This window comes from Pleurodeles waltl, chromosome 8 (genome assembly GCF_031143425.1).
Source record: "Pleurodeles waltl isolate 20211129_DDA chromosome 8, aPleWal1.hap1.20221129, whole genome shotgun sequence".
In the NCBI taxonomy this organism is placed as follows: domain Eukaryota; kingdom Metazoa; phylum Chordata; class Amphibia; order Caudata; family Salamandridae; genus Pleurodeles; species Pleurodeles waltl.
In genome coordinates this window covers 1,339,192,609-1,339,215,767 of record NC_090447.1, presented here as the reverse complement: position 1 = coordinate 1,339,215,767, position 23,159 = coordinate 1,339,192,609, and the positions used below count along the sequence as shown (strand labels likewise).

Here is a 23,159-nt window from a genome sequence, read left to right as displayed (position 1 = left end):
CGGCCTGCCTGGCCGCTCTTTTTTTTCCCACCATCAAAAGTGAGTTTAGGCTGCCTCTGGTCTGCCTTCCCCATCCTCTCAGCCGACCAGACAGGCAGCCAAAGAGACGTCCACCGACCCACACCAGTAGCAGTCACCAGATAAGTAGGGGCACCAAATGACAGAAGCTCCTCGTGGGCACTCACTCCTGCCGGCGCACACGCCATGTCAAAGAAGGAGGGAGGGGGCGCCAGGACCAGGCCCACGTCCGCCTCCGCACAGCCAGCCGCAGATGTCCGGTACACAGCAGCAACACTCCCACCCAGGGGGCCACACAGCTCGAACCCCGCCGCCGATCAGGCCACGCAGGTCACCAGTAGCAGGGCCCCAGTCTAACTGGAGACACCAGGCCCAGGATCACTGGCCGCCCCTCCCAGGAAAAAGGGGGGGGTAGCTCCACTCCCCAGGTGTCTCCAAGGGTGCCCCTCCCCACGGTCACAGAGCACCAGGAGCTCCCCAGAGTCCTCCAAAACACGGGGGTGACAGGAGGCACCAGCCACAGGCTAACACTCCCACGGGAGCCCGCAGCGCGACCAAGCCGCCGACCAGGCCCCTCAGGAGCAAAGCATCAGGGCGTCAGCAAAATAGGCTAGAGGGGGAGTCGTCAAGTTCCTCGTACCTGATCGCAGGGGTGAGAAAAGAAAGGGGCCGTACCACACACCACTCACCAGCTCCGTCCCCAGCAGCCGAAGAAGTGGGCGCCGCTGAGGGCTGCACAGGCCAGCGTGGCCTCTGCCGCCTATCCAGCACCTCACCTCACCTCACCGTGGCCTGCAGCCTCCCCGAGCCTCCCCCTGCAGCACTCGGGAATGATTATGACGCGGGCAGCCGGTCCTACAGGATGAAAATGCAGATGAAGTCCCCCACCAGGCAGAGCCTCACAGTGTGGCGGCCATCTTGTGGGATGGCCAGGCCATGCCCCAACCATTGCAGGACTTGGTACATGTAGGGACTGTTGGACCTGACAGCCTTAGGGTGGTCATCCCCTAACTTTTTGCCTACCTCCCTCCACTTTTCTGACACAGTTTTTGCTGGTTTTAGGACTGCGCACTTTTACCACTGCTGACGAGTGCTAAAGTGCACATGCTCTCTCCCTTCTAACATGGTAACATTGGCTCATACCCAACTGGCATATTTAATTTACTTGTAATTCCCTTTTAAAGTGCACTACATGTGCCAATGGCCTGTAAATAAATGCTACTAGTGGGTCTGCAGCACTGATTGTGCCACCCACATAAGTAGTCCCATAACCATGTCTTAGGCCTGCCATTGGAAGGCCTGTGTGTGCAGTTTCACTGCCACTTCGACTTGGCATTTAAAAGTACTTGCCAACCCTTAAACTCCCCTTTTTCTACATGTAAGTCACCCCTAAGGTAGGCCCTAGGTAACCCATAGGGAAGAGTGCTATGTAGGTGAAAGGCAGGACATATACATGTATGTCTTGGTAGTGGAAAACCCCTAATTTTGTTTTCCACTACTGTGAGGCCTGCTTCTTTCATAGGCTAACATTAGGGCTACCCTCATAAACTGATTGAGAGGTAGATTCTGATTAGTAAGGGGTAAACAGGTCATATTTAGTATGGCCAGAATGATGATACAAAATCCTACTCATTGGTGAGGTTGGATTTTGTATTACTATTTTAGAAACGCTACTTTTAGAAAGTGAGCATTTCTCTGCACTTAAATCCTTCTGTGCCTTACAGCCTGTCTTCAATCCAAGTCTGGGCTGTTGCCCTGCTGCCTTGATGGCCTCTGGCTCTGCTGAGAAGTGCTCTACAAGGGCTTGGACTGAGCTTGCCTCCTGTTTCCTGAAGTCTCATAGCCAAAAAGACTTCATCTCTGCAAAGAAACTCCTTGTGCAGCGAAAATCGATGCACAGCCTGCCCAGTGGTGAGAAAATCACTCCATCGCCGAACTGGAACGATGCAGCCCGGCTCCCCCAGTGGAAATCGCCACAGCGCCAGCCGGAACGACGCAGCCCGACTTCCTGCAAGAGGAATCGACGTAGCGCCAGCCGTGCGACAGAAACTTCTCCGCATCGCCCACCGGATCAATGAAGCATCTGTGACCTCGTCCAGCACACCCAGGATTTTCACGCATCGTCTCTGGGCATCAAAGACCCCACATCGCAAAGAGGATTCAAGCCTGCATGCCGGAATTCGACGTAAACCCTTGCTGCGTGAAAAGGAATTGACGCATCGTCTGTGTGCACCCGCAAATCTGACGCACACCCTTAGTTTTTCACACATCTCCTCCTCTGCGGTCTTCGTGCGTGTAATTTTGACGCAAACCAGGTACTTTGTGCTTGCAAGAAAACCTTGCTGCTTTTAAGAACTCAAGACTCCTCTTATCATTACAAAAGTAATATTTCAACTTGTGATTATCAAATCTTGATATTTTTTACCTTAATTTAATCAGATAATTATCTTATATTTTTCTAAACCTGTGTGGTGTATTTTTGTAGTGTTCTTACTGTGTTATTGCATGATTTAATTTATTGCACAAATACTTTACATATTGCCTTTTAAGTTAAGCCTGACTGCTCAGTGCCAAGCTACCAGAGGGTGGGCAATGGCTAATTTGGATTGTGTGTGACTTACCCTGAGTAGTATTGTGATCCCTATTTGGACAAAGGTGAATACCTCTGCCAACTAGAGACTCCATTTCTAACATCTTCTCTTTATTCTTCTTTTCTTTAAAAATAGAACACATTCATAACGAAAACAGCCAACGCGTTTCGTCCTTAAGGCAGGACTTCTTAAGTCAATTCAATCCGTCATGTTCAAGGAGTTAATCGCATTGTGGACGAAGTGTTAATTACACTCAAAATCAGCATCTTCACTCATGCCAATAAAATGTATATTTTATTTTGAGTCAACCAAATCTGGGAGCAGGTGCAAAATACGTTTGGCAGTTATCTTACTCAAAATTTTATACTCAGTTGATTACAGAAATTGGCCTGTAGGAGGATGAACAGTAAGGATCCCTGCCTGGATTTGAATTGGTAAAACTATTCCCTCTGCCATAGAAGGCAGGAGGGAGCCAAGGTACCCAGCCATCGCATTGAGGCGACTTAGACGTGGGGCTCTTAGGACCCAAAGGTCAAATAGTAGTCCACTGGTAGTCTATCTGCTCCATCCATATGGGTAGGCAATTGATTCAGTCCTGATCTGTTACTGGGGACTCTGGGAACTCCCATAACGCTGCTGGCACCTGTGGCAGGCCAATGTGCGAGATGTACCTATCCAGGGCCTCTGGCCTAGAAGCTCCTTCCCCATCATACAGCCAAATGCTACATTGATTTCCTCCTACGTGCAGACCTGTGTCATCAAGGTCCCTGCATCGCCCAGGATTATCCGCCTCCTCGTGGGTCTTGGCAGTGTAGGAAGCTCAATAAAGGCATTACAGGTGCTCAGTTAGGGCAGCGTGACGGTCTTGCACCTCTCCAAGGGCCTCCCCAGGCGCTCCACTCGCCACAGTCCGTGTTTTGAGTTTGAGGAGAGCTCTGTCATGACCCGGGACCTCCAAGACAAGGGATCTCCTAACTCACATGACTTTTTGGATGTCTACATCTCTAGTCATGACCTGGAATGACTCCCACTCTACCAGGCATGAGAAAGCTGTATTATCATTCTCGGAAAAGTACTCTACAATGGATTCTAACATAATAGCCTTGAAGGGAGGGTCTTCCAATCATAGGGGCTGAAGGTGCCATGTTGGGATCAGGGTAGGCAACTTGCCTCATTTGATTCTGATCTCTAGTGGATTGTGATCTGAGAACATTTTACCTCAATAGGTTGCCACCACGACACTAGGGAGAAGAGAGAAGGAAAGTTCTACTCAATCTAATCGAGCATGTAAAGCATGAACAGAGGAGAAGGAGTATTTTTTTGTGTTGTGGGTGTTTAGCTCTCCGTACATGTAGTAAGGGACAAGTGGTATCTCAATGATTGCAAGGCCAAGGCATTACGGACCAAACCAGTGCCCAGGAGGGTGGGTGTGATCTGTCTAGGGAAACATCTGGGACACAATTAAAGTCCCTCTCAAGCATCCATGAGAGATGCGCCCACCTCGCCAATTTGGATGACAAAGCGTCAAGAAAGAAAGGCTTGTCGGAGATGGGAGCATATATGCACCTGAGAACTACTGGAGACCTTTCTAGCTGGCCCCTCTCTAACACAAACCGACTACTCAGGTCTGCCAGCACCTCCTTTCTGACAATTGGGGTGTCTGAGCGAATTCAAATGGTCACTCCTCTAGCACAGAATGAGTATATGATTTTTAAACATTTGGCCTTGCTATTTATGCCTGAGATGACCTCTGTCAGGGTGCCGAGATGCATCTCTTGAAGAAATACTATTTGAGCTCACACCTTTTGTAAATATGTATGTATCAAGTGGTGTTTCTTTGCGATCTCCCTTCCTATAATATTACAAGTTACAAATGTGTGCGTGGCCCGTGCCACCTCGTTTGGAAAACTGATGACAATGAGATTTGGTGAGGAAGCATCTGTCAAAGCAACCCTGCTGCCATCTGTATGAGGGGCAGGTATTAGTGATATTGTGTTTGAGATCTGCAGGCAGCGAGCGGAGTCAAACTAACAACTATACTTTGCAGAGACCAATAGAAAACTGAAAAACATATGTACTCCAGTTCAAGAGGCATGGGGGCAAGTGAATGACCCTAGTGCCATTATGAGACCTCAAGGGGGTAAAGGCCCGCTGCATCACTGGGGTCACTTGTGACACTTGCCTGGGGAAAGGGGCTGTAGCCAGTGCTCCAAGTGTTGTGACCTGGAGGAACCTTTAAGAAAGAAGGTGGGGGGTAAAGTATGTAACAATCTTGGGCCATTAGGGGTGAACTTTAAAGATATAAACAATGGTGACAGTTCAGGCTCAACAGAGCTCTTCATGCCCAGGTGAAGCTATGAATTGTGAGATTGGGTTGTTACAAGGGTTCATCTGCTGTCTGGGGGGGTCGTGCAAGTCTTGCAAGTCATTTACGGGTAGTTCATCCAGCTCTTAGTCAGAAGAATTAATTAAAGTATCCATGCTGGACCGTTATGCCTTTTCCCCAAGGCAGCTGCCACCCAAAGGGCCATCCTACAGCTCCTCATAGCCTGGCTCAGTGTGTGCACGGTGTGTTGCGTGCACTCCTGGCCCCAACCCAGTGCCATGTGGAGGGGTGTTGGGTTCGGGTAGAGCCCGGGAGATTCATCACTTGTCGGGGAACCTTCATCCCCTGGCGCATTTCCGCCCGGGACCCTGCCGCATCAGGACCCTCGAGGAAATGAGTCTGATCCTTTGTTACTACATGCAGGAGGGCTGGAAAGAACAGTGCCTTATCAGGGTCCAACTTCTTGCAGCTCCCTCTTGACACTTAAAAAAGGAAGCTCTCTGCTTCCGGACCACAATGGTGGAGTCCGGGAATATCAACGCTTAAGAGGAGTCCACAGAAATTGGTCCCTTCTCTTTTAGACTCTGCAGGACAAAGTCTGGTATTAGACATTTAGGCACTTAGCAACAATTGGGCAGATAGGGGCTTCCGGAGGGGCTTAGGGGTGTCAACGAGGTGGGACTCTGGGTGCAGATATTGCCGATAGAACCTCACGAGCTACTTCAGTAGGGAGCCTTGAGTCAACTAATCTTGTCCTGTCTGTTCCCTCCTTACCTTCCGGCAAGCCCTTCATGTCTTCAGCACGCTCTTCTTAAGTCATAACTTTTTTTGAGGAGCTCTGCGATCTGCAACGAGCGAGCAGAATCATTGGGTCAAGGTTCTGTAGCTCCAGCTTGTTGGTCAGCATCCTCTCATGAAGCTTGCGATGGTCTTCGCGGAGGAATCCTGGTCCCAGGCTACAGTGTCTATTTTCAGTTTTACTGCGTTTTTTGTGTCTGTAATAGCCGTTAGTATGAGATCAAATTTTTCCTTCAAGTCAGCCAGTGTGCTCAATTATTGGGAGAAAGGGACAGAGTCCCCTCTTGGCCCCTTTGCCATTGTATGCTCAATTGAGCCTTGTCTATAATGGAGCACCGTGCTCACCACATGGTGCCTCCCCATGGTGGCCCGATGGGGCTGCGACGTTCGACCAAAAGAGGTGTCATGGGTGTCCCTGACTTTCGCAGCCAAATTTTGTGCCCCCAAGTCACAAGGGAGTGGCCTGCACGCTGAGGCCTGCAAGGCACTCTACACCCCTCGGCCCAGGTCACGGCAGAGGAGCGGAGTCAGTACAAGCAGCCCAACTCTTGTTCTGCCCTCAGAGGGGTTAGTAGCATAAGCAGCTGGCACAGCGATGGGCCCACCTTAGGGTTAAAGTGCATGCAGGGTGCTGGGCGCCAAGCCTCCAGTGGTAGTGCGCTGTCTTCCTCCCTAATAAAGCAGCCCCCCTCCAATCACTACCAACAAGGCACCAGTGTGGGTGGCAGGACAGCCTGGCAAAGTCCAGAGTCCAGGGCCTGGCCCAGACTCCCCCGTTGCCACCAGGGCTGGGAGGCTCAACTGCCGCCTCCTGGACAAGCTGCTGGACAAGTCAACCCCTCCTGTACCAGATACACTGGCCCTGGGTGTCACTCCTTAGCAGTCTGTGCATGGTGCAGCCAGCACCCCTGCCAGGCCTCTTACTCTCCTCCCCTAACTTGGAACGCTGCGAGGAGAGGCTCCAAGGAAGTATGCCCCTCTCCTCAGCCATCCAGCGCATTGTTCTCCAGTCTCCAGCACAGAGGGGCTCCTCTAATAGTGTGCTGTGTGGCTTGGATGAGAAGGTTTTCCTAGGCTGTAATCTTGGGCCGTTGGCCACGCCCCCTTCAAGCCACTGCTCTTTTGTTTCACAGAAATTAACCTCCGATTTAGAGTGCTTTTGAACTGAACTTACTGCTGGGGACAAATTAACATTTGAAGATTTTGATGTTTTTGAGTTTTGTACCACAACTAATAGTTTACATTTTTGTTTTTGCCAGGCTTTTTGCAGAAAAGGTATGGGCAAAATTACAAAGAGCTGCTGTGCAGCATTAAGAATAACTTTTGCAATTATTATCTTCATAACTTTGATAGGTAGTTGGGTTAGCCTTCACACCTCAGTTGGATATATTTTTCCTGAATCTAAAATTAAATTGCATAATATTAACAACACTGATTGTTGAGATAAAAGCTTGGATCATATAGTAAAAATGTGTATACTAGTTTGTTAAGTGAATATCTTAGCATTTTTAATATAAAAATTTGTTATGTCTGCCTACAATCAACTCCTGTTTTTCTATGGACTAAAATGTAGTGTCTTCATACCTATTCCACGTGGTCTTGACTTCTTGGAAATATATGATGTAAATGTTGATCATTTCATTGGTGAAACTTCATTAATTTGGGGACTTAGGTTCTATTTCAAACCGGGTTAGATCAATTAGGCATCCTAACATGACTACAATTAACAGAGAAGAGCGTGTGTATACTGAGTGATGTGGAACAAGTTTTATTAGAGAATTTAATAACAGAAGAGTAAGAATTGGAGTAAGAATTAGTAAACAAGAATTAGTAAACATTTGGATGATGTGAGAGATTGAGTTGCAAGAAGAGGCTGAAGAGAGACTTAGAAATTCAAGGATGCATCCTAGGCTTAGAACTGAACAGGAGAAGAAAGGAGTTTTTTTTTATATGAGGCGCAAGGAGTCTGAAAAAACTAGAAATGTTTGAAATGATTGGAGAAAGTGAATGCAGCATAATTTTATGGTTGACACTGAACACATGAAAGGTTAACAGCCTCTATAGAGAGGAATTTATTATGTTTGCAGAAAGACAGCTTATTGTAGTGTGCCTCTTAAATGGGTTGGAAAAAGTTAAATGGCTTTAATTTTCCATATTGTGTATCATGTGAATGAAATGAGTGAGACTGGTCTTAGAGAATGAAACATGGATTTGGACAAGTGTTTTTGGATACTTTCGGGTTGTTGATTCTTCCACTGGTGTTGCTTTAAATGATGTGAAGATTAGGAAGTTGTCGACTTTGGTTGATCATCTGGCAACTAATACTGCTGGAGCACCAACAAAAATGAATGAAGAAATGATTGCCATATGTGAACTGGTTTCGCAAAATAGGCTTGCTTTGGATATTTTGCTTGCGAAAAATTGTGGTGTGTGCAATATCTTGAGGGTGCAACAGTGTTGCTCATCTTATCCTGATAATAGCAAGCAGTTTGATTCATATATTTGCAATATAACAAATATTTCATGTGAGGCAAAGCTTCTTCAAGTGATTGGTGTATGAGAAGTTGTTGGTTCATGGGTTGGTGCAATTGGAAATGAGATTACAAAACTTTTAGTGAATGATTTGGTGATGTGAGTAGATGAATGATTCAGGGCCTCATTAACCTCGCGTTGGCGGTCGGACCACCGCGGTTGTGGCGGCCCAACAGCTACTTTACAAATTTGCTGGTCAGACCGTCAACCAACCGCTGTCTCCGCCAGGATCTATGATCCCAAGGGAGATGGCGGTCTTGGTTGTAATCAGCCAGGGCAGCACTGAACTCAGTGCCGCCCTACTAATTCAACCTTGTTCTCTGCCAGCCTTTTTATGGTGGTTTCCCCAATTTAGTGGGGGGAGGGAGATGTTTAGAATTAAGCTAGTCTTTATAACTGGATGTCATGTTATTGTATATTTTTTTGTGTGGTTAGTTTACAGTGTATTATGGTAGGCCTAGTTGTGAAATGTAGTGAATTACTGTGTTTTGATTTGTACTGCAGTAGTAAGGGCCTCAGATGGTCACTACATCCAACCGCCAGACTCACGGTGATGAGACCGCCACAGTGCTGACCGTCAGCCCAGTGGAAACTGTGCAGCAGCATTGGACTTGGCTCCATATGGAGCCCAGTCCAATGCCTTCTGCGAGGGGGGGAGGGAGGGCATGTTATGCAGACAGTGCGCATTCCGAGGGTGCTGGGCAGGGGGGCCCGTGCACAGCCCATGCCATGGGCAGTGCAGGGGCCCTCCTGTGACCACCTACTCTTCATCTCCGCCAGCATTCTCACAGTGGTGAAAACGCCATGAAAAGGCTGGCGGAGAAAAGGTTGTAATCAGCTGGGCGGCTGACTGCAACCAAGACTGCTGTGACCACATCAGGATCTAGGATCCTGGAAGAGACGGCGGTTGGTGGTGGTCTACTAAAGCATGATGTGGTAGGGTACTGTCATTTACAGACTGTAAATTTCCAAGAAATGCCCAAAAACCTTCCCACCAACTTGCCGCTGTATTGATAAAACTATATAGTGTATTAACAAGAATCTGTGAAAATTGGGTTTCAGAAAACATTTATTATTTGCACATCACCAAGTAAAGTGTTCTGACTTTTTTTCCCATTCTATTAATATATTTTTTCTTTCACAGCTCCTGAAATATATTTTGAAATGTTTGTAAAGTTGAGTTAGATATATAAATGTTGTGTATTAGGAAAAACCTGATGCCAAAAGCCTTACATTTCACATAGGTCAGATAGTTCACCTTACAATATCCTGGAACTCTGCAGTCACAAGGAAAAGTATTTGCATTGCAAGAAGACTAACTGACTTTTGACCTCTATCTCTGAACAGAGAGCAAATGCGACAAGAGTACGATTTAAAGGCATCTTGATTGCTAATTCACTTTCTGACTGAACATAACATCTGTTCTTTGTCCATTGCCAGAAGGGTCCAGTGGAATCTAAAAATAGCTCGACCAAGTGGTCACTTTGTAGGGTTTAGTGGTTTGTTGAAGTGTTGAAGTCTTCTTTTGTAGGTTTACAGTCTGACAGAGTGATGCGTCCTGCTGTCTTTGTTCTTCAGGAAGTATTTTTTGTGCTTTTGTGGCATAGTTATACTTTTTTATTTGGAAAAAGTATTTCTATGAATGAACTATTTTTAAGTCTAATAGGATAGGTTGGTTAGAGACCGGTTTTAATTTTTTTTGCACCATTTATCGTAAAAGCTAATTAGTGTTTTTGTTACATATTTAGTGTATATTATTTTTTTTTACTTCGTGTATATATTTAACGTAATATTATTTGTTTTATTTAGCATTATACTGATTTTCCCGTGTTCGATAATTTGGTTTTCGTGATTTTTGTTGTGTTTCCTTAGCTTTAACCCCCAGGGTGCCTGGGGTGAGCTGGTCGTATCCTGGCACACGGTTCCTGTGGGCCTCCCTCCCACACCCCCCAGTCCGGGGTGGAAGGGGAATCGCTTCCCCTTCCACCCCTCTCCTCCCCAGTGATGTCCGATGACATCAGTGCGCAAAATGCGCACTGGCCTCATAGGAGGACACCTCCCTTCCAGCGCGATCCCGGAACAGAAATGCTTTTGCATTTCTCTTCCGACCGGGAGGTGGGGCGGGAGAGGCATGAAAGGAAAGGAAAGACCTTTCGTTTCCTTTCATGTCTCTTGCCGCATTTCCGCTGCCCAATCACGATGCGATCGGGCAGCAGAAATGCCCACTAGACACGGGGATTTTTTTTTTCTTTTTCTATTTCAAAAAGGGGAGCAGCTCCTTGGGCAAGGGCCGCTCCCTAGGGGACCAAATCATTTTTAGGCCATTTCTGCCCCGGGGTGGGTTTAGAAAACCCCTAGACACCAGGGATAAATTTGTTTTTGTTTATTTTTTTTTTAATGTGTTGGGACCGACCCTTTAGGCAAGGGTCGCTCCTTGGGGGGGCCAAATTTATTTTAGGCCATTTCTGCCCCCCCGGGGGCAGATCGGCCTAATACCATTAGGCTGATCTGCCCCTAGGGGGGCAGAAACCACTAGACACCAGGGAATTTAAATTTTTTATCATACTAACGCATAAGGGGTGCAGCCTCTTGGGCAAGGGCCGATCCCCAGGGGCGGGCAAAATGTTTTTAGGCCATTTCTGCCCCCCGGGGGCATTTCGGCTGGCCGTTCTGCCCCTAGGGGGGACAGAAAACCCCTAGACACAAGGGATATATTGTTTTTTAGTTTATTATTTTTTTTTAGATGTGGGGAGCGACCCCTTAGGCAAGCGTCGCTCCCCAGGGAACCAAATTATTTTTAGGCCATTTCTGTCCCCCCTGGGGGCAGAAAACCCCTAGACACCAGGAATACATTTTTTTTAAATGTGTGGGGAGCAACCCCTTAAGCAAGGGTTGCTCCCTGGGGGGGTCAAATTATTTTTAGGTGATTTCTGCCCCCCCCCCCCCGGGGGCAGAAACCAGGGAATATTTTTTTTTTATACTTACGCATAAGGGGGGAGCGGCATGTTTTTACGCCATTTCTGCCCCCCCCGGGGGCAGATCGGTCTAATATAATTAGTAATATAATTAGGCCAATCTGCCCCCAGGGGTCAGAAAACCCATAGACACCAGGGATATATATATATATATATATTTTCTTTTAATATGTGGGAAGAGACCCCTTAGGCAAGGGTCGTTACCCAGGGGGCCAAATTATTGTTAGGCCATTTCTGCCCCCCGGGGGCAGATTGGCCTAATATAATTAGGCCGATCTGCCCCCAGGGGGTCAGAAAACCCCTAGACACCAGGGATATATATATATATATTTGGAATATGTGGGAAGCGACCCCTTAGGCAAGGGTCGCTACCCGGGGGGGGGGGGCAGATCAGCCTGATATAATTAGGCCGATTCCCCCCAGGGGGGGGGGGCAAAAACAACTAGAAACCAGGGAATATTTTTTTTTTATACTTACGCATAAGGGGGGAGCGGCATGTTTTTACGCCATTTCTGCCCCCCCCACCCCGGGGGCAGATCGGCCTAATATAATTAGTAATATAATTAGGCCGATCTGCCCCCATGGGGTCAGAAAACCCCTAGACACTAGGGATATATATATATATTTTTGTAATATGTGGGAAGCGACCCCTTAGGCAAGGGTCGCTACCCGGGGGGGGGGCAGATCAGCCTGATACAATTAGGCCGATCGGCCCCAGGGGGGGCAGAAACCTCTAGACACCAGGGATTTTTTTTTTTTTAATACTTACGCATAAGGGGAGCGGGCACTTAGGCAAGGGTCGCTCCTCGGGGAGCCAAATTATTTTTAGGCCACCACTAGACAGCAGGGATGGTGTGTGTGTGTTTTGTTTGAGGGGGACAGCCCCTTGGGCAAGGGGCGCTCCCCATGGGGGCACATTACTGTTGGCCATATCTGCCCCCCCCTTGAATAGTGGAGTGGTGGCTACCAACCAGTATGGGCCTGGTTATGCCCCCACCCCAACTGAAGGGGGTAACAGTCTTTCAGCTCTCCCCCGCACACTAAAACATCTTATCACACGGCAAGCAAGAGGATATTTGATTATTTTGGGTTTTGGTTTTACATTTTGGCTTTGAGAGCTTGGTAACTCAAAATAGTCCCACTTGGAATGGTGAGGGATGCACTTTTTTTTAACTTTGGGATGCTGCCATGTAGAAAAATCCACAAGACCTAGACACATCTGAAAACTAAACATCCGGTTGATTCCAGGGTGGTGTGCTTCACGTGCACCCCGCACCATTTTCTTACCCACAATGCCCTGCAAACCTCCAACTTTGCTGGAAATCACACATTTTTGTGATGGAACCTTCCGGAATCTGAAGGAATCCACAAAATTCCTACCACCCAACATTTTCTCATCTACACCGATAAAAATTCTGCTGCACTTGTCAGCCTAAAAATTTTTTTTTTTCAAACTGCGCTTTTGGACCTGCTTAGGTTCCCCCTCAATTTCGACATGATTTTGGCTCTTACCTGTCACTGGCCCACCTACACAAGTGAGGTATCATTTTTACCAGAAGAGTGAGGGGAACATTGGGTGGTAGGAAATTTGTCCCGGTGTGGTGATCCCACACAGAAATGTGGGAAAATTTTGATTTTATAGCTACATTTGAGGTTTGCGGAGGATTCTGGCTAAGAAAACATTAGGGGATCCACGCAAGTCATACCTCCCTGGGCTCCCTCGGGTGTCTAGTTTTCAGAAATGTTTGGGTTTGGTAGGTTTCCCAAGATGGTTGCCGAGCCCAGGACCAAAAATGCAGGTGCCACCCCTGCAAAAACAGGTAGTTTTGTATTTGATAATTTTGATGTGTCCAGATAGTGTTTTGGGGCATTTCCTGTCACAAGCACTAGGCCTACCCACACAAGTGAGGCACCATTTTTATTGGGAGACTTGGAGGAACGCTGGGTGGAAGGAAATTTGTGGCACCGAAATGTAAGGAAAAAGTGTTTTTTTAGCCAAATTTTGAGGTTTGCAAAGGATTCTGGGTAACAGAACATGAGAGCCCCAAAAGTCACCCCAACTTGGATTCCCCTAGGTGTCTAGTTTTAAAAAATGCACAGGTTTGGTAGGTTTCCCTAGGTGCCGGCTGAGCTAGAGGTCAAAATCTACAGCTAGGCACTTTGTAAAAAACACGTCAGAGTTCCATGTAAAAATGTAATGTGTCCATGTTGCGTTTCCTGTTGCGAGAATTAGGCCTAACCACGCAAATGAGGTAACATTTTTATCGGGAGACTTGGGGGAACACAGAATAGCAGAACAAGTGTTACTGCCCCTTGTCTTTCTCTACATTTTTTCCTTCCAAATGTAAGACAATGTGTAAAAAAAGACATTTATTTGAGAAATGCCCTGTCATTCACATGCTATTATAGGCATCCCGAAATTCAGAGATGTGCAAATAACCACTGCTTCTCAACACCTTATCTTGTGCCCATTTTGGAAATACAAAGGTTTTCTTGATACCTATTTTTCACTGTATATTTCAGCAAATGAATTTCTGTATACCCGATATAGATTGAAAAACCATTGCAAGGTGCAGCTCATTTATTGCCTCTGGATACCTAGGGTTCTTGATGAACCTACAAGCCCTATATATCCCTGCAACCAGAAGAGTCCAGCAGACGTAACTATATATTGGTTTAAAACATCTGACATTGCAGGAAAAAGTTACAGAGTAAAAGGTGGAGAAAAATGGCTGTTTTTTTTCACCTCAATTTCAATATTGTTTTATTTCAGCTGTTATTTTCTGTAGGAAACCCTTGTAAGATCTACACAAATTACCCCTGCTGAATTCAGAATTTTGTCTACCTTTCAGAAATGTTTAGCTTTCTGGGATCCAGCATTGGTTTCACATCCATTTCTGTCACTAACTGGAAGGAGGCTGAAAGCACAAAAAATAGTAAAACTGGGTTATGTCCCAGTAAAATGCAAAAATTGTGTTGAAAAATGTGGTTTTCTGATTCAAGTCTGTCTGTTCCTGAAAACTGGGAAGATGGTGATTTTAGCACTGCAAACCCTTTGTTGATGCCATTTTCAGGGAAAAAAACACAAGTCTTCTTCTGCAGCCCTTTTTTCCCATTGTTTTTCAAAAACAACATTTTCGCTGTATTTTGGATAATTTCTTGGTCTCCTTCAGGGGAACCCACAAATTCTGGGTACCTCTAGAATCCCTAGGATTATGGAAAAAAAGGACACAAATTTGGAATGGGTAGCTTATGTGGACAAAAGGGTATGAGGGCCTAAGCGCAAACTGCCTCAAATAGCCCTTGAGGGGGGAAAGGCCTGGCAGCGAAGAGGTTAATGTGTAGATGATATCTGTTACTTCTTTATTTTTGTTACAATATTGTGTTTTAGATTGTTTTTTCATAATACTTTTGTCATTTATAGTTGTGTTGTTGCTGCATAAGTATGGGTCGCATTATTTTTTATTTTTATTTAATTTAGCGATATGTGTTTTGTTTTTCTAGATATACAACCCAAAACAGGCTCCATGGTGATAAAAAATGACTTTGTATTTTCACTAAATAAGAGAAAGCTTGAGTCCAGGTTTCAAATGCAGTCGCTTTCCCCAGCTATAGGCAGCAATAACTAGGAGAAGACGCCTTGAGAACGATGCCTATGTTTTGTGGCATGGGTGACTGAGTAGTTGTTCACTTTTTCGTTTATTCTCACCTAATTTCAAAGAACACAGACTGAGATTACCAATGTTTAGTAGTAAATTAAAGCAGTGAAAGGAGCCATTAGTATCTTTGTCCCACTGATAAGCGAGTATTGGTTTCTGCAGCTGCCCAATTAAAAACAGAGCTATATAAAACAAGAACCTTGCTCAATGAATGAATCATGAAATGAATCATGAAATTTCTACAAACATGTTTGGCCTTGTCCCAATTGGTGTGGTGTTGTCACTGACAGAATAACACATTAGGAAGGTGTGCAGGCATGTTTGCCCACCAACTTTCCGTTCTTCGGAATCTCCACACATGAGGACATAATCTCAAAGGACTTTCCAGTGACAATTTCTACAGCATTCCCAGCCATGAAAAATTGCAGGGCTTTGATTCCCAGCCTGGAATACCACGATTAGTTAGCTGGGGCACAGCTCTCCCATAATAAAGTGAGAACATCATCGAAGAATGTTTCCTGCATATGTTGGAAAGAAGCTCAATAAAATGGCCGCAATACATCCCCACGATGCAAAACAAACATTAGATCTAAAATAGTGCCCCCATTTCTAATATTTGTAAGAAAGTACATTCTAGAGATCGCAGCAGGACACAGTTTCTTGAGCACAGCCTCAGTATAACTATGCCGTACCACACTGCCAAAGGTGAAAGCCGTACTGGCCCTGTCCAGCCCCCATAATAGCTTGTGGGCATTTGGGGTCAGGATTCCATATTAACAAACAAGTAATTTCCTGAAGAGCTTTTCATAATCTTATATGATGTAAATTACAGACCCCAACACACTGTAACACAAGAACAAACTACTGGTATAAAGCTGTAATAATGCTGTAAGAAACAAATAGTGAAATTCACCTGAAACAAGTAGCTCTTGCTCTGGTTGATGAATTGGTTTTTGGCTCATGAATGTACTGAGTATACATAAGAGCACCATTTTCCCTAAAATAAAACAAACCTGCTACCATAGGTTGTCCCATTCTAGACAAAATATTTATAGAAAATACTGACCTGTTTCTATGAATAATTAAAGCTATGAATGCTCCTTGTTAGCATGTAATACCAAATCACCTTCTGAAACAATCCCGAGCACCACTGCCGATTGCAAACACATCTTTGGATCCACTACAAAAACAAACTAGAATAACGAAGTCTCCATTTTGTTGAAACTCCACATAAAACGTTACCATACCCTACTTCCGACACAAAGAAGCTGATTCATATGGGGAATGCCAGTCAGAGATCATGCAAGCAGAGGCAAAATTATTTTAACAACTTAATATAACAGTACTTCTGTGAGGTGGATGGATGAATCATAAGTTTTATTGATAATCCATCTCTAAATAGCATCCAGTAATGACAATCCCAATAATCCCAATGGCGACTGGCAAGAGCATCACCAGAAGTCAGACAATGGTACTGGTCTTTCCTCACAAATCTCAAATGAGAACTCTCCTTATGGAATGCTTAGTCCCACACTTGATTTTAACACAGAACGCAAACTATTACCTAATCTCTTTGGATTGTCTGTATCATAGCCAAATTTATGCAACATGTTAGTGCTTTTTGTGGCAACAGTCGATCCACTTACTGATTCTTTAAATCACATGTTCTCATGTGATATTCTTCACGTTGCCAGGCCAATGCAAGTTGTGATAAGTGTCTACTAGGCATCTCTTATGAAAGAATCCACATCTTTAGAAGTAGAAAATACATTACTTAATTTAATTATTTTGAAGCCAATAACTTTACTTTAAACAAGAAAGGAATAGGAGTGAAACTGGATTTTCACAATGAACAGCTATTAATCCTATGCAGTAGGGGATTACAAGAAAGTATAGAGAAGGAGAACAAGAGAGAAAGTGAAGACAGGAACAGGATGAGGAAACACATTCTATACACGTTAAACATAAGAAAAGGCTGCCCAGAGAATATTCATAGAGCTGAATGGTCCAAAAAATAGGTTGAGTACCCCACCGAAAAGACAGTTTGTTGTTTACATTCAACCACTTTTGCATGACAGATGGAATTAGAGAACCTCTTTGCAAATTTAAAGGGGGTATCTTGAAGAATTCAGGCAAATTATCAGCCTGTACACCAACAAATATATAATTGCTTATGCCCATCAAAATCAGAACCGCAATTCTGGCTTAACTCGAGCGGAGCATATTTTAGCTGCTTTGAGGAAATTACATCCATTACACTGAATACCAGGATTCAGTGTAACGGAATTACTTTGGACCACAGTGCAATTTAAGCCTCTGCTCTACTGTACAGTAAGAAGAGTTTAATATGGTGGCAAGGGACTACGCAGTGTAACTAGGCACAAAAGAGTTAAGGCTGGAAAATGCTCACCCATGTTCTGCAAATAAACTCTGGAACAAGGGCCAGGATTACAAATGGGGAGCACTGTCACTCAATCTGTTTTACAGAAGGGCATTGAAGTTTCTGCGCCCCCATGTAATGCCACACTGCCCAGGGGTGCAGCAACACGCGTAATTGCCCTTTGTGCTGTTGAGGCGCTGCAGGTAAAGTCAAATTACATTCACAGCGTGGATCATGTTATACAAATCAGAAATGTGTTAAGTTCCCTAATTATCCCTACCTACAGACATAGTTCATTGCTTTGTTGCCAATGGCAGGCGTTAGCCCCTTAATGTCCAGTACTTAACTTCATCACTAGAATAATGGGATTCCGAGGCTGGATCTGTTTTTTCTATACATTTGCTTCTCCTTCATATAATCCGTCAACTGCTGCGTGATTTGCACATTTCAACAAAAAAACAACAACATGTTTCTAGTAAAAATGGAACAAAAGTTATTGAACCTGAGTGGGAGGCTGAACACACACTTGACAAACAATAAGGGTTCACCTTCCAGCTGTTGATTGCTGTTTTCATGCACTTAAAGAGGTGACAATTATGTTCAAATTATTCACCAATATATTATTTGTGGAAAGGGTTTTTGTCTGCAGTTTGAAACAAAAACATAATGTTCGTACATGGATAACAAAGATGGAAAGAATGGCCATTTAAAATGTTTTGTTTGACTTATCACACATATTGCTGTTTTGGTCACAGGCATGGTTTTCAAAGCAAAAATTACTTCAAGATGGGCACTTACCATTACCATTAACATACCCAGCCAGCTAGAAACTACAAGAAAGAGTCCAGAAATGTTAGGCAGAAAAATGCCAACATTCTAAATGTATACAGAAGTTGATTGTGGAAAGCTTGAATTCATCTCAGTCACTGGTAATTACTCAGGCTGAATTACACTATTGTTATTTTGTGCACCATGCCACCTCAGTTTGGACCCAGCTAAATGCAAATCAGTCTTGACCCTGGTCCAATAGGAAAAGTCAAGTCCGATCTTCCCTGAACCGGAACACAAGCAACCCAGGACTTGTTTTGCCCTTGTTATGGGCTCATCAGCCAGGTACAGCCTGGTTCGAGTGACACAGTATGCACAGGACCCATGTCAACGCATACCTGTCCCACTTAGGGCGACATACTAAAAACGTTCTAAATGTGGCTTTTTCAAAAATGTAATGCAAAACCTGACTTTACTATTAAAGATGATTTCATATTCCAATTAATTTGGGTGTAAACAGTATCTCTTTATCTGCTGCCCTTCTCAAGTTAGCAATTATTAATTGAAATAAGGTAAGCCAGCATTAGTTAATGTGAGAGCTAGGCCTTACAACAGTGAAAAGCACTGTAGGAGTTTTCACTACGAGGACATGTAAAACTTGAAACCATATGTCCTACTTTTTAAATACACCGTACTCTGTCCTGTGGACTATTTAGGGCCTACACATGGGGTGACTAATAGGTATTACAAAGGAAGGCTTAGGCCCGCTAAAATGTTTATTTTGCCAGGTCAAAATTACAGTTTAAAACTAAACTACAACCTGGAGTGGCAGTATTGTGACATGTTATAAAAGGATACTTCAGTGGGTGGCACAACGAGGACTGCAGCCCACTAGTAGCATTCAATTTACAGCCCCTAGGTACGTGTAGTGCCTTATACTAGGTACTTACAAATAATTTAAAGGTACCAATTAAGGGTAGGTATATATCATCATGTTTTGATAGAGAGCACAAGCACTTAACCACTGGCTAGAAGGGAAAACGTGTACAGAGTCCTAAAAGGCAACAAAAACGAGTTTGGCAAAGAAAGGCAAAAATCTGGGCTGACCATGAAGAAAGGGCCAGGCCCAACAGTGGTTAACAGTTCAAATAAGGTATGCTGAATGTGTATAATTTTCTTTCTTAATGGGCCGATGCGTTTTTATCACTGGGATTCCCATCAGATCAATGTGTGCTAAAATATGAAAATACAGTTGCGGCTCGCAGCGCTGTAAAGTGGAGAGGTGGCGTGTGGCGGAAGGGAGAGAGCTGGGGAACGACAAAAAAATTAATTACAAAAAAAAAATAAACTTACCTGACTCCCCGCCGCATCGCAGGTCTTCAGGCTGCAGTGAAGGCACAGGCTCACAGCCTGCCCTGTGGCCAATACTAATGCTGCTCTCATGGTGCTGGCAGCATGAGATCAGCGCCAGGATTGGCCTGAAGACCATGGCTTTGTGCTCCCAGGCAGAGTGGGAGACTGTGCCTGCTGTCTGTAACCCGGCAACACAGTGCTGGGTTGGAGAGAGCTCAGTGCACATGTGTGTTTGGCCATCTTGAGATGGCTGGTCAAACACACATGCACACTGAGGGGAGTGCACACCACTCCCTTTCTATCCCCTGTCATCCCCCCTGGCCCTGCACCTTTAAAAAAAACAATAATAAACATTGTTTATTATCATTTTATTTCTAACATTTTGCAGCTGCTGCTGCTGGCAGGGGGGCAATGCTCATCCCCTACTGTCACAATACCGAGATAATAATGCCACAGAATGTGCCATGTGTACTTTTATTCACAAACTATGCCACATAGTTTATTTTCCTTGTCAATAATTAATCTTTTCCTATAACATAATTTAATGGATGCAGCAGTGTAGTTTGTTGCATAATAGTGACGCTGACCATGAGTTCCTCTCTATGACTCAATTTATCAATCTCAAAGTTCGTATCCAGTAAAAAAAAATTGTGTTTTGAACAAGGCATACAACTAATGGCACTCAATTGGGTTTGTTAAAATAATAGCTGTTGAGTTTTTAAAGTCAATGGTATTGTCTGTCTCACAGCACTGCCACTTCCACGGGATGATGATGGGTTGAAAAGGTCCCAGTTATTGCTATGGGACAATCCAAGGTACTGTTTAATTGAACAATGTGCAAATCGAATTCCATTACCAGAAGGCAGCTGTGGTGGTACTTCAAGAGCGAAAAGTGCATAATTTAACACTGTATAACTACTTTTACAGATATTTCTGTGCCAATATTATCGATCTTACATTTTTTCGTTCCAGTCGATCTGGTTAAAATGTGAGCACTTCTCATTCCTCAGTTTATTTTTTGTCAGCTAATCTGTGGCAAAATGCAGCAAGAAAGAAAGCCTGATTTAACAAACAGATACGAGATCAAGAATGTCTGCTAATTTTGTGCACAAGGGAAAATTAAAAGTGGAATGATATTTCATTTTGAACAGTAATCAACACAACTGCATAAGAGATTAATCTTCCAAGAATTGTATTCACAAGTTTTCCAATGTGAAACGTATCAAGAGACCGAAAAAACAGGATTATCTCTTAGCGAGGTAAAATAACGTAGCTTTATCACTGAAGTTGGAACAACCAAATTAGAACTGAAGGAGAAAGTCTGGACTCTTTTGAGAAGCTTTGAGACACTGAACTTCCTAAATGTGACCGAGCAATAGGCAGACATAGGAATGCAAGTAATTCCCCTGTTCCCCCAGGATACATTTCTGCAAAAGGTCTGCTGCAGTTAGGTAGTCCGGAGGAAAAACTGCACCTATAGGGTGATCGAAAAGAAAGCCTAGGTAAGTCATGTCTGGCACTTTAAGAGATGCACTATGTAAGAGGCACTTAATCTTGTGGGAAATATCACGCCTCCCCTGAGAGGAAGCTAGGAATACTGCTCTACTGAGAGTAACTGGGCTTTGCCGTCCCCCCAGCCCTGAATACAGGTGAATAAAATTAAAAGAGAAATGTCTGAGGAAGAATGGATCCCTTTCTTCTTCAGAATTTCCCCATAGGTATAACTATCCTTACACTCCAGAAATCACTAAGATTAGCTCCGATTCTTTAAACGTCTGTACTTCTGTATGAAGGGTCAAACCTTTCACCCCATTTCAGCTATTCTGCTAACATGAGTATGGCTCACAAAACAATTGTACAATATCAAGGCAGTAACCCTCCTCCAACCCCCTGGGGTAGAATGTACCACTTATCAGTGTTACCAACCAGAGAATGTCAGTAAAGGTACACAACATGTGGACAGAACAGATGAGAACACCATTACATACCATTTCTTTGAGCTTAGTCCTACTACTTGCAGCATCCACAAGCCATGTAAACCATTTCTTCCATGGCTCCAAAGTAGCCCATCCTCTTAATCCATTTGGCAACTGGGGGGGAGGGGGTGCATCTTGGGCCCCCAGTATTTTGATATATCTTTTTTGACCTATATTGTGCCCAGGCATATTAAAAATTTGTCATGTTAGGTCCCATCCCATCTCCTGAGATTGGACAATGGACCAGGGTTCATTTCTCAAGTAATACAGGGGCTCTGCAGAGGGCTAGGGGTCACCCAGAAATTGCACTGCGCATCCCACCCACCCACAGCAGGAGCCGTTGAGAGGAAGAACGGGGTACTTAAGAACAAGATAGGGAAGTTCTATGCATCCACTGAACTCTCCTGGATTGATGCACTGCCATTGGCATTGCTTGCCATGAGAAGCAACCCTGACAGAGTGACAAAGTTGAGCCCCCACAAGATAGTCTTTGGTTGCCCCATGCTCATTCCTGGCCACATGCCTGTGGCCCCACTAGCAGTAACAGATGATCTACTGTTACATTACCGCCAGAAAATAACAGAGACCCTACGTTATCTCCACCGTCAAGTGCTGCACGCTTTATCGGAAGAGGAAACGCCACCAGAACACAGATTGCAGCCTGATGACTGGGTGTGGGTCAAAGCCCACACCAGACAGCATTGTCTACAGCCCCGGTGGAAGGGACCATACCAGGTCCTTCTGACAACAGCAGTCAAGTGTGAGGGGATAACTTCCTGGACTCACAGCTCCCACACCAAAAAGGCAGCGGGACCAACGATCTGCAACAGCTACCTGCGGCATCAATAAGGATTCCGCCACCACTGCCGGGATACAACATTCGATCTACGAACAGGACAAGGGAACACTGACAGGACTGCTCGTGCTGCACCCTTGCAAAGGTCAAGGTGTGCAAGTGTGTTCTGTGGTGACTCTTCATAGGACTGCTCGTGCTGCACACCTTTGAAAACACAGGGTGCAAGCGGCCCCTGTCTGGATTTGCCTACCAACGTACCTGAATGGGCATTCTGTGCTAGATAACCTCTGATGCCACATTCCAGAGTACCACCGATGGAGAAGTAATAGACCACCACCGACTGAGTCGAAGACACTGGGAACAATTGACTATAGTACTGATAAAGGAACATCTTCGGGTCTCTGACATCGCCAGCGGCAAGGACAATGCCTAAAGAAAAGAAAAAAGAGAGGAAATAGCCTGCAGTGCTGACAGCCATCTGCATCCCCGTTCCAGGAATAATACTGACAATAATATCAATACTGTTTGCAGAGGAAATATACATACCATTTCTGGATGAGCATAATTATATCGATAAGAGTGAAGGATTGTACGCCAATACATGAGGGAATAGGGAGGGAAAGGGAGACAGGGATATTAGGGGGAAAGGGAAATAAGGGACAGGTACCAAGGAGTGAGAATAGGGAAATATATGCTGACAACACATTTGTACAAACGATTAAGTTGTATGTAGAGGCGGCGAATGTATCAGACTGTTATGTATGCATCCACTTGCCCACGCACTTCCTACACAGCTATCCCACTAAGCAAGTATGTGGGATGTAATGTGGTGAACAGTCTTATACAGCAGCAGTTCGGTGCACCTGTTAAGATTAGCCAGAGAGTATATGATGTAGGGAACAATATTATAAAGCAACAGTTCCCTGTTAAGAAGAGCAAGGGAACATATGGAAGGGACAAGCCTCAAAATGGTACAGCCTGTGAAGT

General features: G+C 44.7%; 1 protein-coding gene across 3 annotated transcripts in view; it reads right to left on the bottom strand.

The window, feature by feature from the left end:
• Positions 1–23,159, bottom strand: part of KBTBD3 (kelch repeat and BTB domain containing 3) — a 133,102-nt gene that overhangs the window by 80,709 nt on the left and 29,234 nt on the right. The window contains exon 1 of one of the 3 annotated variants that reach the window (XM_069202344.1): positions 22,431–22,539. The exons of the other annotated variants lie outside the window; for them this stretch is intronic. Within the exon in view, the coding sequence (XP_069058445.1) occupies positions 22,431–22,442 (12 nt within the window). The 5' untranslated portion in view covers positions 22,443–22,539. Of the gene's footprint in view, positions 1–22,430; positions 22,540–23,159 lie in introns of those variants that run through there. 3 annotated transcript variants of the gene reach the window in all.